This window comes from Netta rufina, assembly GCF_964035555.1.
Source record: "Netta rufina genome assembly, chromosome: 14".
In the NCBI taxonomy this organism is placed as follows: Eukaryota; Metazoa; Chordata; class Aves; order Anseriformes; family Anatidae; genus Netta; species Netta rufina.
In genome coordinates, this window is record NC_140137.1 from 20,367,023 (window position 1) to 20,386,350 (window position 19,328).

At 40.8% G+C, this 19,328-nt stretch overlaps 1 protein-coding gene across 2 annotated transcripts in view; it reads right to left on the reverse strand.

Moving 5' to 3' along the window:
* The window catches only part of PPP2R2B (protein phosphatase 2 regulatory subunit Bbeta), a gene marked incomplete at both ends in the record, with an annotated part of 94,111 nt that extends 82,550 nt beyond the window's left edge, over positions 1 to 11,561 (reverse strand). Inside the window, one exon of one of the 2 annotated variants that reach the window (XM_084295274.1) lies at positions 11,498 to 11,561. In XM_084295274.1, coding sequence (XP_084151400.1) covers positions 11,498 to 11,561 — 64 coding nt within the window. Of the gene's footprint in view, positions 1 to 6,547; positions 6,684 to 11,497 lie in introns of those variants that run through there. The other variant, XM_084295272.1, reaches the window with a different exon arrangement.
* Positions 11,562 to 19,328: the final 7,767 nt, after the last annotated feature.

The window sequence follows — 19,328 nt, forward strand, 5'->3', positions numbered from 1 at the left end:
GCAATAATTCTCTCTTATTATTGTTGCTGAAGTCTAGAGAGAAGCAATATAACTTGACAGTTTTCTCCTGTATATTTCCTGCCATTCAAAAAAATCTCAAGTTTATTTATTAACTTATTGCTAAATTACAAGGGCCTATGGATCAGCTGGATGGGAGTAAGATTCCAAACCAAATCTGCCACGGATGAAAATATTTTATAAGAATCCCTGTACTACATCAATACTACCAATAAGTACAGTTAATCCTGCTAGGTGACTCTCAAGGGACTTCTCAAACCATTTTTTTAAATTCCCTTCAAAAACACCATTATGAAGTTATCTTCTATTTATTCATTATCTCCTATCCATGTTTTCTTCTAGCCCTGCCCCAAGACTTTGATCTCAGGGCAATGTGGAAAAATCCAGACCGTTGTATCAGCAGTCCCAATGAGTATAGTTCAGAATAGGTAAAATATTAATAATGCCATCTCCCAGAAAAGCCATGAAATGACTAATTTAATAGAAGTGCCAGATACCAGCTAAGAGGGCAGTAACTGCAACCATGATGATAACGTAATAAAGACAGTAGAGAGGTTAACTAATGAGACAGACCCAGATAATGCTTTGTGGTAATTGTATAGCAAAGACTTTGTTTTCCAATTCTGCAGCTGTGATTCATGAGGGTTGTTTGTTTTGTGTGTGTGTGTGGTTTTTTTTTCTTGCCCACTTGTTATTCTCTAACATGAGTCACATTTGTACTATTTCTCCCTTATCTGCATTTGACAACAGCTAAGATTAAGCATGGCAGGGTTTCCAAACCCTTCATTACCAGTGGTGGCTACTCCTTGATTGTACTGCACAGAGAAGTCTGCTTTACCCTTCATGTGCATCTCAGTTTTGGGTATATTAGAAGTCTCTTATTTGTATTTTTTTCTATTTTCCAAACAAGTAAAGGTCTATCCCCAGTACAATGTGACACTGTCTCCCTCCTACCACACAAATAAAAAGAAAAGTAGCCGGTATAAAAGTTCCCTATTAACAATCACAAACCTTGTGCTTGCACTTCTACTAATCATAATGTATTACCCCCCCAACTTTTTTTTTTTCCCAGTAAGCTCTTTGATTTAGTCACTCTAAGTTATTTGTACAAATAAAGAATGTGCAGGCATGAGATGCAGAGTAATGCCACACTCCTGGTAAATTATTCAAATCAAGAAAAATTGAGATTTGTTGGTGCAGAGCAAACACTAAGTTTATTGCTTGCATCAATACTGCTTGTGCCTACTCACAGCACCAACTGAACTCCAAACCTTTGTCTTAACTTCTTCACATGTGTTCAGGAGACACCTTCTTTAGTTAGTTTGCACAAGTACATGAGAAACTTAAGGAAGTACTATAGTTTCATATTACAATGTTATGATGATTAGAGTTGATAAAATAATATAAAACCTATAGTACATATTTCTTCTGAGCCTAGTTTGAAATGATTTTTTATATATGTTTTAAATTGCTTTGTTCAGATTTTTAGGAGGTATTTCTATAGTATTGCAGTATTAGATTTACATCATTATTATTCTGCTACAATAAAAAACTATCTAGACTGTAACAGTAAATTCAGATATCAGATGAAGTCTTTCATATGAATCATTTACATTTTAATCTTTTAATATCAATTGCAGTGTTAGTGAATGAACAGAAAGCAGACCCATTTTTATTGCTTGCGGATTTGTATCTGCACCAAACTAACACAGTGGTGCACTAGGATCATACAACTGCAGCAAAGAGTGGCTACACCCAGCACTGCCAAATACAAAGTGATTCCAGACCTCCTACCAGCTCAACCAATGTCAACCCAATTGGAAAAAGTTTGGAAGTTACTGGAGATGTATGCAAGTTGTTGGTCTGACTGTCAAATCAATAATGCAATTAAAGATCTCCTAAGCACATTAACAGGTTTTAAGGTTAAGAATTAAATATTATGTCTGAACTTCAGTTGAAGCATTCAAAAGAATTAGTACTTCTACAGAAAAGCCAACTTTCCAAAACTGTGCTCAGAAAAGAACACAGAAATACATTCCTATTTAAGTTCTGGAAGATAAGCATATGTATGACTAAAAGTTTGACAATTTTGACCTCAGAACTCATTTCCCATCTTTGTGCTTGCTTCCTCATCTGCAGGAAAGGATATTGTTTTTGTAATTCAAAGGCATTTTTCCTGAAAGTTACTTAGCTAAGGATTTACACAATCTTTGATATCCTTGGGTTGAACATGTTGAAAAAATAACAACAACAAAAAAAAGACAGTTTTTGAAAAAAAAAAAAAAAAAAAAAAGCAGCAGCTATTTTGATCAGTGCATTTGTATTTATTCTGAAGTGATTTATTTTGTGAACACATACCAAGTTTACCAGATGCTGCAACCCATCCACAGTTGTGAGCTAACATGAAAATAATATATGTAGTTCTGTTAAGGTACTAATCACTCTACAGTTTAACCCTTTTTCAGTAAATAATAAACATTAGAAGTCCACAGTGCACATTCCATATCAAAAGATATTTGGATAAATTTGCAGTGCACACACCACCATGAGAACAAGGTAGACCCAAAGAGTTGTTTTGCAACTTAGCAGATCAAGAAATGCTTTTCTACAGCAATATTCCTCACTCAAACGCAGTTCAGAATGAACATAAAGGGTCCAAAAGGTTGACTCAAATTCTGTCAAACTCTTACTATTCAGCCAAGCTACAGGTTTCTAGGTTCAATGGGACAAAATGAAGGCTTGGCATGCACTGGATTCTACACCATTTACTTCACAAACCCATTAGAGACATCATGGGTCCTGCACGAACCTGACAGAGGAAAAAGCTGGTTCTGCTCTACAGGAAAACAGCATGCTGTGGTGGTTTTACAGTACACATGCCCCTTTCCAAGAAGCCATGTTTAACTGTCAGACCTCCATCCAGACAGAGCAGGCTTTAGAAAGGTGTTCAGAGGAAAACCTTTGTCAGGAATGGGTAAGTACCCAGAGTGACACACTGAGGTATACCACTGCCAGGCTGAATGACCAAAGCAGCCTTTTCTGTTTGACAGGCTGACATCCTGTTCATTCTGTCTGTTTTTGGAGCAAAACCTGGCTGAAAGACTTGCCAAGAGAGTCCTGGGCTCTGTGCTGGCCTGTGCAGTATCTGAATCCACTGACTGTGGCATCACATCTTCCCCCCATAAACAGTCCCATCCATTTGTGAATGTTAGTGCTCCATTAGAGCAAGCCAGAGATACCAAAATGCAACTTTGTTAATCCAATGTGTAGGTACAAGCACTAGATCCTGCTCTGCTGGACATTATATACAGAGCGTTCTTGTCCACCCACCTGGATGCCATCCTGTGTAAGGTGTTCTAGAGGATCCTGCTCAGCAGGGGGTTGGACTAGATGACCTTCAGAGGTCCCTTCCAACCCCAGCCATTCTGCGTTTGGCCTTTTTAGCCACTCATAGGACTGAAGGAGGAGAAACACTCTTCCCTGGATTGTCTTCTCAGTTCTGCTAGCGATTTAGCCTGTAACATAGCCATTTAAACTCTCCAGACCTCAGTTTAGCCCTTAGTTAATTATATGCATCTGATAATTGGTATGAAAAATAGCTCTATACAAGTTTTTCTTTTTTTAATGTATTGTTTGCAATGGATAAGAATAGATAGCATGCCAGTGTGCTATTCTTTCTTGATTTTTTTTCTCCTTTTTAGTACTCTCATATGACCTCCCCTAAAACAATGAGGTCCACTTCTCCATTGAACAACTTATTCCAGTAGAACAATCAAAAAATTGCTTGTTTAGGATATCTTAAGGAGCATTGCCTTAGGACAAAGTCAAAATGAAAACAAAAGAAACTTTCAGAGACTTTTTTTCAAAGAAAGAACTCCAGAGTTAGTCTGAATTGTTCTAAGGAGAACAAATTACCCCAACAGATTTCAGATGAAATTAAATAAAGCAAGTCCACACTGTCTGCTTAAACTGAAACATAACCTAGATAGATATAATAATTTAGCCTGGAGTGTCATCATCTAATGCCCAGTCCCGCCTGCTTGATCCTTCCACTCCATATCTGCAGCCTGATAACGTTCTCAGTCAAGCAATCAAGAGCCTAGGCAAGGTACTCCCCACCATGCCTCTTTTTAGATAGATCCACACATTGGGCAGAGATTGAAGCCAATCATCTCAAAAAACAATTGTGAGCGTACATCCCCACAGTATTCATCTGGATTTTCACATTGTTCATGGATGAGGTTGGTATTTCAGTCTACACAGTCTTAAAATAGCCAAATAAGTATGTTGAAATTTGAGTGAAGGGAAGGTTGTTTTTCCTTGTTAAAAATCAAAACAGCTACAGCTTTTATAACAGAATTTCTGTTTGTTCACTATATCGCGTTTAACCATTGTTCCTTCTTTTGCTTTTATCAGGTTTACAAATTTATTTATTTATTTATTGGGGGGAGGAGGAAATTTTCTGTTCATTGAGGTAGCTAAGACACAGAAAGGATAAGACTATAATTATTTCTGCTGTTTATGAGCTGTAAATTCAACATTGGTGTTCAAAGAGAGTAAATAAGACAGGCTAAATAAATCAAGCTGAATGTCAGAATTCATATCATCTTTCCCAGAAAACAGGTGGCTCAAGTGGAGATCCTGCAAAGGCATGGCACACCTGAATCACATTCAGATGCACAACATATGTATATTGTATATCAAGTTAACAGTAAAATCCTCATCAGATGTCTCCTCTCTCCCCTTGTGTTCATCTTTGTCTACACAAAACTCTCTCAGACACAAACTCAGGCCATGGACCTATTTGAGTATAGAGAGATCTGTTCCAGAGCTGCTTTCAAGCTGCTAATTCACATGCCCTAAGATAGACTATACATGCAATTTCTTGTTTGCCACAGCTGTCCAGCACCTCCCCAGAGCCCTCCCTCTTGACAGAGAACTTGCATCATGATTTAACTGAAAAGAAGATGCAGAGCAGACTCTTCCTGAAGATCTCCCCCCCTTCCGAGAGACACTCCCCCACGTAGGTGCAGATCAACAGCCTCATTTATACACCAATTTATTTCACAGGAATCTTTTAAGTAAATAACTGATAATAACATGGTGTCAAGTAGTCATTGCAATCACACAGGACGGCACATGGCGCGCCGCCCAGAAAGGAAAAGGGCTCTTGACAGAGGTATCTATCCTACATACGCTGCATTAAAGCTGAAACATCTTTCAGATGTAGTGTTTTACCAAACACCACAGAGAAATATCTAATTCAACCATCAAAATTGAAGACTTCTGAAATACTCCAGTGTGTGAAACACGGAATGCATTTCAAGGCACCCATAAAAATAGTTTCACTTGACAACAGTTATTTACAAAAAGCAACATTAGGAACTCTTCTTAGGACCAAAATGCAAATACCCACAAACTCTGCCCCTTTTCTCTATTATCCAAGCCTTTCACAACAAGGAATTCAATACTTAAATATTAAGAATACTCTTGACAAATTTTCAAGGAGGAACAAAAAAAAGAGTTTAAAGACTTAAGTTGGCTCTGAATCCCTCATCTGAGTGGTTAAAGATCCCTATAAACCAATTGGAGAATATTTATGATTAAATCCACTTTCTGGTACCCTGAGCAAAGACAGCACCATGAGGCTCATCTTCAAGCACAAGACAGCACACAACGTCCACAGAGCAACATTGGCCAATATCTATGTGTAGCTTAAAATAGGATTCGACTCCTAATTTCTTCTTAGTACCTTGGGTATGGGTAGCACCACGTAAAGAGGGACTTGTCAGTGACTGGGTTTATCTCCCCATACTAACTATGGCTAGGGCAAGTGACAGAAAGTGCTGTGACTAGGTCTAGGAAAGTAGCATTGATCCTGCAGCCCTGTTGGGAACTAACTAGATGGTTCACAGAACTGCTGATCGTTCACACGCAGCACATGTGCATGCAGTCATATCACACCAGATTATACATTAGCATGAAAAAGGACTCCCTATGCGAGAAGCGTCACTGAAATCTCAGCGAGATGTAGACCTGATACTTTGCATTCCTGCCCACCAAACACCAAGTTCAAGCGCTGTCATAACACCCCATTTATCCCAAAGAGCTGCACAGCTGTTTTGCTGAGACCTGAAAACAGGCTTTACCGAATGAATGAAATAGCACAGACAACCAAATGCAGAAACTGCAGGAAATTATTTTTTAATTTTCTTGGAAATATACAGATGAATTAAGAACCCCAATTACAAACTACATAAACTTGTAAAGCAATAGCTAGAAAGTCTTCCCTTAAGCCAGACCTGCTGCTTGCTAGTTTGCAAAATTAGCGCAGACTTGATAGTAAAACAAGTATTCACAGAAACAAAATCATTTTCTGCTAAGCCTCCGAACGCCTTTTAAGCTTTCTGCCGCCGTTTGAGCCTTCTCCTGCGATCAGCAGCACCGGTAACAGCCGCTCCCGCTGCCGGCGGCCAGAAGCCGATTTCTGCCGCCGCGCCCCCCCCGCGCCGCCCCGGGCAGCCGGTACCTTCCGTGTGGCAGCTGCAGGACAGGATGGAGGTGGCAGGCCTGAAGATGTACGACAGGTAACGAGAAAAGCATTTCATCTTCCGAAAACGGTAATTAAAAAAGGGTAAGAACACCATGTAAGGCTAAAAAAGAAAATCACTACAAATAAACGGAAAACTTGCGGCAAGCCCGCCTCAAGCCATGAGGATCGTTCCGGTTTGCAGACGGCCTACATGGCACGGGCAGGGGCTCGGGCTCGGGCTCGCCGCGGCGGCTGCCCGGCGGGGAGAGGGCCCCGCGCTGCCGGCCCGGCGGAGCCGCCGCGGCCCCGGCCCCGGCCCCGAGGCGGAGCGGCGCGGAGCGGAGCGGGGCCGCGCTGCTGACTCAGCCCGGCCGGGCGGCTGCCCCCGCTCGGCCCCGCGCGGCTGCCCGGCGCCGTTCCGCAGCGCCCCGCCGGCCGCCGCTCGGGGCCCGCTCTCGGGCGCATCGCCGCCGAGGCTGCGGGCGCTCCGGAGCGGGCGGCCGGGGAGCCCGGGGCCGTCAGCGCTCCTCGGCGCCGCGGCTCGCCCCGTGCAGGAGCGAAGCCCAGCCGAGCGGTTCCCACACCCGGGGATTTCCACGGCAACGCTGCTTTCCGAGGACGCGTTGCCCCGGCGGGTCAGAGCAGCCCGAGCCTGGCAGCTTCACGACAAGTCTCGCTCAGCCCTCCCGCATTCCTAACGTATTCTGAGAGCAGGGAGTGACCAGAAGATGCGAAAGAAAAAGAAAAGAAACGCAAAAACCCAGCACCACACTGGGAAGCCACAGAATACCAGTTGAGCCGTCCAATAAAAATGCCTTTTACTATATTCTGGACTTTTCTGTAGCAGTGCCCTTAACCCACACTCCCCAGTACCCAGTCAGACTTGTGCTATTTAAGTGAAGGAGTTTTAAACCAATCTTTCTCATGTTTTCTGCAGCTGCAACACAGTTTTTAGGGCAGAAATACTTCACAGCTGAGTGCACTCCAAACTCAGCACCCACTCTGGAGCAGCCTGCTCGGGTGCACGTAGTGGAAAATATCATGATATCAAGAGGACAGCCTGGAAGGACGTAACATGATAGTTGCTGATGCTCAAGTATCTTGTTTTTCTGATGTTTAATTACTCTATGGACAAGTATTTTGTTTTAGGACCAAATCACTCAACACTGTTGCCTTGTTGAGCACTGAGTCAGTTTGCTGTTTGGTTTCATCATCCCGCTGCAGTCTAATCTTGCTGTCATTATCAGATGACAGCACAACTGTGTTTTTACTGGAGAGATGCAAAGCACCTGTGGCAGTGAAGAGAAAAGCTTTTCATTTCACTTTAATCTCTTTCTCTTTATTCAAAATACCCTCTCTGGACTTGTAAGGAAAACTGCAGGTCTGGGCTGCAAGCCATGCAAAGCCTTCCTGCTTAGGGAGGAGAGCTCACTGCAGTTGCATCACACAAAAGTGAAGGCTGCAGATTAACTACTATTGTGAATCACAAATCCATTCCAGCAAACAGGTATGAAGGTAAAAGAGACAGGATTTTATGAAGCACTGTTCATGGCAGCAGCTACCTTTATATGTTTGTATATGTACCTCACAGTCACATTACTGAGTTCGTGTAACTTGCTGTGGTAGCAGAGGGATAGAAGTTTATTCCACCCCTGGAACTTAAATAAATTGTGTGGTATTGACCTGTCTCCTGTTTCAGGAAGGGAGAATAAAAATGACTGCCAGTCCAAATCCCTCAACTGACCAGAAAGGGACTCTCTTTGCCTCTGTGCTTAAGAGCCCAGAAAGATTTGTCCTAGCTCTGCTTCCTTGGTCACTCTCAGAGCTTCAGGAGGAGGACTACATTTCTTTCTAAAACCCTGTATCTCTCTTCTCTTTATGTCTGTCTTAACTGTATCGATCTATCTATATGTGTGTATATATATATATATATATATATGGATACACATACATATATATAATCCTTGTAGTTTCTGTCTCTACCATCTAGTTATGCAAGCAGATACATTGCAGTCAGAGGTTATTCCAGAGGCTCTGGAATAAGTTCTATCCACACAGAGCTGTGCATTCACTTGCTTAAGGTTTACTCAGAAACTTAGAATCAGCTTGAAATAGAAGCCATATCTGAGACCTACATGTAGGACTGAAGTCTGTAAATGCTATGCCTCTCTTCCATATTGATGTAAATAGCTCCCATTGTATGACAGGAAAAAAAATATTTTTTCCACTTGAAAGTAGATATGAACATTCCCCAAGAAACAGATTAATTCCACCTCATTAAAATCATGTACAGAAGAAGGGCAATCATTATTGTGGCTTTGATCTATTTAAATATTTATAGTCAGTTTTTATGTTCCATTAACAAACTGAGTTTCATTTCACATGCAAAAACCAGGATATTTATTCAAGCTCAATTAGCAAGCAACACAGAAATGAAACCACAATGTAAGAACACAAGCCAGGCTCTGAATCAGCTTGGTGAGCCTGCTAACAGTCATGCAACATTTAGATCTTTCATTTGGAGCTATTGTTTATACCTTTGGATGATATGGCAAGCACAGACAATTGGAAGCAGATGTAATAAAAATCTCAGGTGCACTGGAAATGGCTGTTGGTCACAGCAGCTTGCTAGGACCTGATGATATTCCAGACACCAGGTAAAACATCTGACTGCATTAGGATCATTTTAATCTAGCCATTACTGTTTATGCGGCATTTCTCCACTTGATAACTTTGCTGTATATATGTTTTACACCTGAATAACTTAATATGACAAAGATTGAAGTGCTGAATGCCTGCATGCCAGTCATAAAGCCTGCACCAACCGTATGGTTGTATTCTCACAACAGTAGTAGTTCTACACTGCCTATCTTGAGGCTCAAGCAAACTAGAGGAAATTTGACCTCTTAAATTTGCACAAATCTGGTGTCTATACCTGATTGCTACTTATCATTACATCAAAATAAGGCAAGATCTCTAAAACTGGTTTCCTGTTAGTAGTAACGAAATATAGCCAAAGCAGTGTGGCATACCAAAGAGAATCAGCAACATCATTTACTTCACATTTAACATTGAAAGCACTGTGTTTGTTCGAGCAGCTGAAAGATGTCCCAGGCCTCCCATCTATGCATAAAAGATCTCATTCATCCAGACAGTTGTGTTAGAGAGTTAAAGAATCCATTAAATCACTGGTTTCATCAGGACAAGCACTACACATTATGATACCATATTCAAAGACAAGGAAAGCAACAAACAAGAAAAGAACAAAATTATAAAGTTTGTGGGTATCTCTGTTTGTGTAGGCTTATGTGTGCATGGAAAAGAGCAAGCATACAGAATTATTCTCTGCAACATTTTAAAGGCAGAATGACACTGCATCCAGCTGAAGTAGGCAGGCTTTTCTAAATTTAAAGATGCAGAACACCATAAACATAATAGTAGCATCTCCTTTCAACTTACTGTACACAGCTTCAGGCATTCCAATCATTAATTAAATTGTAAATTCAGGATGCTTCGATGTTAACCAGAGTCCTGAAAGTCAGAAATGTGCCATAAACACTAGCATAAAGCTAACAAGTTAAATACGAACTTCTGGTAAAGTGGAGGCATCTGTGATATCAACATACATTTATGGTACAATTTATGTATATGTACATCTGTACACATACATGCCCATATTGTCATACAAACACAAACAAAAATGGCATAACAGCCGAAAACTCAAACCCATATATAAAATGTTCTCCAGAACTTTCTGCTCAGTCACAGTGAGGCCATTTGTACATGTTGATGAGATCTGAAAGACCAATTTGACTTTTTCCTTATGGGTTTCACTGAATATAGCCTTTAAAGTATTATCTATTAGCTTCTTCTGTTCTGTGACTCCAAGATACCCCAAGAAAAAATTGCAGGAGCCTTTCCTTGCCATCATGTCTCTGGATTCCTTCAGCTTATAGCCTTTAGTTGATAAGTGCTCTGCACATAGGAAGACAGAATTTCACCATTGTTTATCTGGCCACTCTACAGCACAAAACCATTGCCTGTACTGGGAGGGTTAGGAGAAGAGGGATGTGATAGAGAATTCAGTTATCTATGAGGGTTAAAGTACATACAGGGAACAAAATGTGAAATGGGGGGAGAAATAAATTAATGGATTAACAATCAATGCTGTAAAAGAATGGAAGATGAAAATAAGAACATGTAGGAAAATACCCAGCATGAAGCTAAACACAGAGGAGTGATCCTATAGGAGGAACAGAATAACATGAAAATATTCAACTTTAAGGGCAGGAAAATTGAATGGATTTATTTCTTATCAATTGTCCATGTTTTTTGCAATCCACGTGTTGGCTAAACACAGAATGGGTACGCTTGCAGAAAGAGAAATGTCTAAGTGATTTAGGAACACAAATCACCCTGAACGTTTCTGGGTGTGAAGGGGGATGTCTTGGACTCATAAATCCCCCAACCACCTGTGCTAATTCCTCCTACATAGATATCTATCTGTGTAAGTGTGCACAGTGCAATTTATTTTAACTCCCAATACAAGAATAAGCAGCAAGTTAATACTTATGTCACCCAGAAACAGAACCCAACTGATTCCTATAAAGGATGTTATGGTGGGAGAGGCTGTCTCATAATTCCCTGAAACATTCATGTAAATAAAAGCTCAAAGCCAAGGAAAAGTTATTTTAAAGACTATTGATACTGTTAAACCAAAATGCCTTCAAACAAATATTTCAAGCAATAGCTAATATTAGTTATTCATCTCTTTAAATGCACAAATACATAATGAAAGCAGAAGAGAAAAAAACTGTAACTTGTCTCTTTGCCAGCAGTTTCACCCAACAGCATGCATACAAACACCCTGCACATTGATTGAGGCAAGAAGTACATGACAAACAAGGTCTTCTGATCACGGCAACAAAAAAGGAAAAATAAACCTACCTTCCGTCACCCCAATATCAATAGTTCCTTTTACTTGACTAAAGCACCACAGTACATCCTGCATGAAGTTTTCAAATCCTGCCAAGGAAACATGCAGAAAGAAGATAAGATGTGATCACTTTTGTATGTAGCTTGCCCTTTTTTAAACAAACACACAAACATATATAAATTGGCACATAAATATCTGCAATCCCTGCATGAAGAGAAATATTTTCTCACCTGGTATCATTCTTCCATATAAAATGCAAAGCTAACGCTGCAAAACTAAGAACATTACGCCCGCATTATGAATTGCCCGTCTGTCTGTTTTCTCCATACCATGTTAGGGCTATTTCAAAAATGGTGCAATTGGAGTCAGTCCCCTCTACATCACTGGCAACATCGCAGAAGAGTCAGGAGGCCCTGTAGTCACAGCCTTTGTCACAGCCTCTCTTCATCAGAATGCTAATGGCCCCAATCATTTCCACCGCTGTTAGAGAGAGACTGAAACAGACAAAAGGATAACTACTGCTACTATGATTTTTTTTTTTAATTTTTTATTTTTTCCAGTTTATGGACAGTCTAGTTATAAACTGCTTGGTAACAAATCCCATCAGAAGCCGCCTTACAGCATGTCAGAATATCGTCAAAATTTGCCTGGAATCAGAAGGGCACTATAGTTGCTTTAGAAGAATACTACAGTCATATCTATTAGAAGGCACATTAGTAAGCTGTAGCTCTCTCACATTTTCGCTGCTGTAGTAATGCTTTGTTAAGACACTGAGAGAAATTGGGATTTTATCTACTGCTCCTCATTTTCTTGACAGCTCAGCAAAATTTGCCTTTATGTAATGCAGCTTTCACTATAACACAAAAAATCCACAGCCTCAAAGGCTGTGGACAACTTGCTTCCTTTTATCCAAACATACATTTTGTCTCAAAGCACTTGCCAAACAAGAAGAAAGAAGCACAATGAAAGAAACTGGTCAGTAACAAGTAGTGTATAATGCTGACATGCTGAGCATCAGGGTTGGAAAGCTCAGCCAATTGAAGCTTCTCTCTGTGAAAGAACAGTTTGGTAAAAACATTTGAGATCCTATCTATTTCACTTGTCACTGTTTACATGGTAGGAAATTTACAGTTAGGATCAGTTCCTAGCACTTTCAGACATGGAAGTTTCTCACTGCCTATAAAATAATGATATATTGCCAGTAGGAAAAAGTACCGTAATAGAAATGAGGAAAAGATTCAGAATTCCTCTGCATTACTAATGCACTAGTGTAACTCTCTTGCTGGATAACATCCAATGTAAAGTTTAATTTTTTATATATATTTTTTAATGTTTCATTAATTTCTTAATTCTCAACAGAGAAATTTTGTAGTTTGAGGGTAGACTCATTTCCCAGAAGAAAAGCTGTTTTTTAAATCAGAAGATAAGAGGTCTTCCAGATGTTTACACACTTATCGAAACATGAAGGAAAAACAAATTTTAAAACTACGGAGTTGTGGGTTCCTTTCCTTTCCTTTCCTTTCCTTTCCTTTCCTTTCCTTTCCTTTCCTTTCCTTTCCTGTCCTGTCCTGTCCTGTCCTGTCCTGTCCTGTCCTGTCCTGTCCTGTCCTGTCCTGTCCTTACTTATTGCCAACATTTGTCTTTCATTTAGCTGTGGTTTTAGCTGGAAGGTGTTGTGTACAGCTGAGTGTTAGTGTATGTGAAGGGAGTTGCAGATCTTGAGTAGGTTGTCAGCGACAGTTGTCCATGCAGAAAGAGAAGCCAGGTAGCCAGAGCTGAGCTGTGTGCAGTGTTCAGCAAACGCAGGCCAGGCCAGGCCAAATAGAGGAACTTTCCTAGCCCCAGCAATGTCTTGGCAGTCAGATTTCAGAGGTACAGTCTTGACAGAGAGGGAGAAATGGCACTGGAGTCCTCTCAGGTGGTCTGTCTGGTTTCACCATGACTAGATTTACCCTTTAGGGAAAAAAATATAATGCTGAAATGACTTCCTTTCACAACGGACAGTTTTTCAGATTGCCACGAAGATGACTTTTTCTAAGGGAGTATTTTTCCCTGGCTCATGTTTACTAAGACTTCTCCCTGAAGGATAGGAGGGAGAACATTTTTGCAAGTTAGTTCATACAAATCAACAGCTGTTATAGCATTTTTTTCCCCTGGAGATTTGAAGTGTGAGTTATAAAAACTGGAAAGCAAACATGGCAATTAAGCCCATCTGAGACAAGAATATTTTTAAGTGTGTTTTTCTTTGTATGATCATGACAATAATAAGTTCACTGATTCTCTAATCTAAGCAAATCAGTAAAAAAAAATACCTCATTTTCTAATTATGGTGTTAAGGTTTATGTCATCATTATTTCCTTATTGTTTATAAGATTTTTACTATTTATTGGTTAGACACCGCAGGAACACTGTAAGGGTTAGACTCTCATATTACTTCAATAGTTATCATTTGATAGTGTATCTTCAAAAGACTTTGTTTTTGTTCAGTGAAGAAGTCAATGACTTGCTGTGTTCCTAGTTTCTTTAATTTAAGTTTTGTGTGAGAGTGGACATGAATATGTGCAGTAGGAGTTGCCAAGCTCCAAGTTAAATCTGCCACATCACCATTACTTCTCCTGAATAACTACCAGATTTATATGTTTTCTATGTATTTCTGAATAACTACCAAATTTTCTTCATGTTTTCAAAGCATTTCTCATGCTCAGCTGCTGCTGAAGATGTGCATAAACGGTTTTGTGCAATAGGGATGGGAAGTTGGATATCTGAAGACTTCAAAATGCTAAACACCTACAAAAGAAAAAAAATTTATTTCATTATATAAAGTCATGAGCACATGATGATGCAAACTGTTTTTACAGCTGAAATGTAACTGTCTCACACATGTCCAAGACATTGAGAAAAGATCTCAGTTTGTAATCTCTCCCTCCAATGGTACAGCCTTCTCTCTTCTCTAACAATTGAATTCAGGCAGATATATTAAAATGTGCCTGAATAACTGATCAACATCTTCTTAGCATTCAAGTAATCCCTATATGGTTGGACGTAAACTTGCTGGGAGCTTTGCTGTGAGCCCAGAAATAATACAGATAATAGAGCTGGTTAAAGATGTGCCAGCAAAGCCTTATTAAACACTTCCAGGAACAACTTCCCTTAATCCACAGCAGAGCCTTGGAAAAAAAAATTATCATCAAAATGTATCCCTGAAACCTGGTCATGCTTGGATAGCACACACTGCAGAGGGCGTGACAATCCTCTCGCTCTCACGCCAGATGCTGTGCCTGAAATGTCCACAGCTATCTGAGCACTCATAGCCCCAGGAGGACTGCTTTGGAGGTCATGGTCGTGGTCAGACATTCTGACAGCAGCTCACTGTAAGTTGATGTCTGATGTTGAATCACAGAGGGGGAGTTCGTACTGAAGGAAATAAATTCAAGGGAAAGCTGTGAGGGGAGAGGGAGATGGTGAGGATGAAATAGCTGAATGCAAGCAATGGAAAGATTGAAGTTTTCTGGAAGCTCTGTAATGCTTGTTAGAGATCAGATGGAAGGTTCAGAAAGAGCAACAATACTCACATCAACATGCTATGCAGTTTTCAGAGTTCTGCCTAGAATCTTCCCTTTTATAGATATCATTTTGCCCAGCAGCTTTTGCCAGGACTTGTTCCTGTCCTCAGTCTGGTAGTTTTCACATTAATGCCAGGGATCATTTATTCCTGCTTTGTGCTGGTAGTGCTGAGAGCAAGCAGACAGGCTTTCTTAGCCCTTGGTACCTCCTGGCTCCTGGAGGACAAGTACTACGATATACAAACTAGGTTGGAAATACAGCCTTTAGTAACTGAGTTCGCATTTGATGTGGAGGACACATTGATTTAAGGAATGCTATCATATTTTTTGTGCTTTACTGCTGACTTCAACCAATTCCCTGTGAACCATGTAGAGTTTGTATGCTACCCATCTTCCATCTTCTGTAATTCTTGGACTTGTTTCTTTTAGAACACCAATTCTTGCTGGGAGATGATTTCACTAGCAAAGTATTGTGATTATGATGTATTTAAAAAAAAAAAAAAAAAAAAGGAATTTTTATTCTAAGGAGTTGAAGAACTCCTCAAAATCAAATGTGTCTGGGGAAAAGCTGCACATGAATATTGAATGGTCTTCTTATGTCAGCTGCTAACTGCATTGCATTCAGTTCTGTAACTAAATGAGTCATGAATGCTGTGTAACAGTGGGAGAGCATCTATTTGAATTGACAGTCTATTGATGCTGGTGGGACTGGGTGATGCACGCAGAAAGAGAATGTTCCCCCGTGTGTCTGAGAGGGATATGTAGAAGTTAAAAGGAGGGGAAGTAGCAATAATTTTACTTTCCAGCCCACCTAAAGACTTGTGATGTAACCGTAAAACAGAACTGACTTTGGCGTGCATCTGTTTTCACTGCTGTAAAACTGATCTCAGTATTTATCAGAGTAATTGTTAATTTTTTAGCTCCTTGGAGAACTATTACAAAATCACTGATTATTTTTTCCCACACAGTTATTCATAAAGTGTTCATTTCTGTGGACACATATTTAAAATTTATGTTTCCATGCTCTGATTTTTTCCCTATTTTTTTTTCAAAGAGCAACCATTATAAACATTTTTTTTTAAATCAAGAAAATGAAGATTAGATGACGTTATGAGGTGAGAGAGAGAGAGAGAGAAATACACTGAAGTGGATTTCCTTTCATATCTGTGCATATCAGAAAACAGACTCAAATTTTTCCAGATATAAGTAGGAATGGCCTGTGCAAACTAGAGGAAGGGAACATGTGTAGCATAACCTACTGTGCAAACAGGTCGCTTCTAACCCAAACCATTCTATGATTCTATATTAATAAGATTTCTGGCAGGATTTCTCATCTTACGTGTGCCCAGTAGGCACTGCTACCTGCAATAATGCATCAGGAAGAACAGGAATCAAAGAAAACTACTTGAAGATGATATCCCACTGGAAAACATTTAACCACAGCTCACACCAGAGAGGTTAAAAACGTTCCAGGACTAAAAAGGTCCCAGGTTTTGCCTGCAGAACAGCATCATGATGCAGCAGTAAGAGCTTGTCATATGTGTATTTTCTGAAGGGTAGATGAGGAGGAGAAGCGAGAGTGCTACATGATGCTCCTCTGTAGACCTCAATATGTGAAATGTACCCTGCTAATACACAGGACATAAGCTTGTAGTCTGAGTGGGACACCATCTGATATATATGATTTTGTATATTTACATTTCCATTAAGGGAGAGGGAGGGAGGAGAGCTAGAACAGGTCAGGGGATTGGGGAAGGGAAGCAATCCTGGCTCAGGGTCAATAAAAGTTCTGTAGTAATTCTTTGCATTATGTTCTCTAGGAAAAGTGAAATCATATTTTGAATGGTGTGCTGGTTTTGGGTTCTCCCTGGCTCCCTAGGGAAGTATTGTCATGAGAGTCATCTCTGATCTGCAGCAGAATTAAAGGTTTGGAGTCTGGGATGCAGGAAGCTGCAGAGGCAGCTGTTCAGTCCTCCAGCTTCTGCTCAGAGCTCCCCTGGCAGTGTGCTCCACTTCCATGATGGGTCCCCTGGGATGTCACTGCTCATCTGGGACATGTGTTACCCAGCATGTCTGTAAAAGCCTGGGAACTTTATCAAATGATGCATTTTAACTTGCTATATTACCTTATACCCAAAACCTCCTCTGTTATGTAGGCTGGAAATAAAAAAAAATAATTATTATTATTAAAAAAAAAAAAAGCAATCTGCAAAAGTGGTATTGGTAGGGTTTCCTGAATGACAAAAGTTCACAAGTGAAAAAAAAATTGGTACTATTTTTGCCATAATGGCATTTCTTTCTCTGATGGCTGCTGGAAGAGGGAGCATTGCAGATTTCTTTTTTATTGGGGGGGGAAATAAAAAAAATAAATAAAAAATAAAATAATAAAAAAAAAAAGTTAACCTTGCTACTACATTAACACTGCAGCTTCTTTTGTGCTCATTTTTCAGGTTAAAGGTAGTTGAAAACACATATGGAAAATGTGATGCCCTTCACCATGATTTCTTACAATTCTGTCACAAATCAAAACTAGAAAGGCAAAGAAGCCTCCAGTCAGTCTGATTCCCCTCTTGGAGATACTGGAGTAGAAAACGGCACTTTGCAAATCAGCTGCTGTCTCTCTGTGAGGATCTGTCACTTTCAGATTTGCTGCTTGACTCTTATGCTTGAATAACAGACCTGCCCTGGATTCTCCTCTCATGAAGTACTATTTACAGTGCCACAGTGACATGAAGCACAGAGCTGCATCTGTGACCCCCAGCTGCCTCAATCTTCTGTGCAATGTCCATCGCTCTCAGCAGCACCCTACACCCCCAAGGCATTTCTAGAGGTGGACTATTTTGACATTTGAGGCTGAAGTTAGTAATTGTATCTGTCAACTATATACTAAGAAACTCTCCAACCCCTAAAAGTTGGTGGTTTTTTTCATTGTTTAGTTTATCCATCCTTGTATAGAGCTTTCCAAAGCCTTTTGCTCAAGAAAATGTGTGATGTTGGCACAGTTTCACAGGATGTGCTGAAGACAGTGATGTTTTTGTGCGGTCATACTCAAAACTGTGTCCTAGAAGAAGGCGTCTCCTCTCAGGAGACTAAGGATTTTGCTTTTCTTTAGCTCTTTTTTTTTTTTTTTCCCAGCAAATCCTGCCTCTGACGGCTTCCACAGACCCTTCAGAGGAGCCACCGCGCTCCTCCCCGCTTTGGCCGGGCGCGCCGACACGCAGCGGCTCTGCGGGGACCCCTGGCGGCGGCGGGGGGGCTGCGGGAGCCCTCTGCGGGGCGACAGCTCGGGGAAACCCGGTGAAGATCGCAACGCTCAACCTGCCAGCTTGAGGCTCGGCTGGCTGTGCGTGCCCGTGTCTCTGCCTTTGAACAAGCGGCCACCCATGAGAATTGCAAAGCATTCAAAACGCCTCTAATTCAGTAGAATTTGGGTGCTCGTGAAAGTGAGCCCGCTTTAACCGTAAGATGCCAGCAACAGATACCCAAATCTGATGTATAGAGATGCTAAATGCTAAACACCACCAGAGAGCTATAGCTGATATACGGATGCTGATTAAAATTTCAGTTATTTTAGGGCTTATGGTTACAGGAAATATATACAGTAAATGAGGCTGAACTTGTAAGCCATTGCTAAAAATGAGTTTATTACTTGAAAACAAACAAACAAACAAACAAACAAACAAAAGTAGTTGGCTGAATAGTTAAAACTAGAAGAGTTAAAATATATATGTGTTAATTCTGTGGAGATAATTGGGTGTTTTGCTCTCTTGGCCTTTGCAGAGCTTTTGGGGTCTGTCATGTGTGCAAGGCAGCGGGTGAGAGGGGAAGGATTTTGGTGTGCCACTGACATCACAGAGCACACTTGATTTGTCGCAGACTTTCAGAGAAGGGAGACCAGCTTTGCCTCTTCTCCGTTAGAAGGCACCAGAGCTCTACCATCGAGAGCAGTGTTACTCCGGTGACACCAAGCAGGAGGGAAGCTGGCAGTGGCTGTTCTACCTCGCGCCACCTGCATCACTTCCTGAGTTTCTGCCTGGTGTGGCTCACACAGGCATGTCCCACTGCCGTCTGCTCTCCACGCTGAAGCCTCCAGAAAATTCATTTCTGCTTCCCAAATCTGATGTGCGACCAGGAGCACACCTGGTTCCCTGAGACGTCCTTGCACAGTGGGAGTCTGCAGTGGGGCAGGGTTTCTGCTGCTGCTGCGTGCCTGAATCCTGACCTCCTCTCAGTTGTACACTCTTGGGTCTACTTGCTGAGAAGTGTTGGTTTTATTATT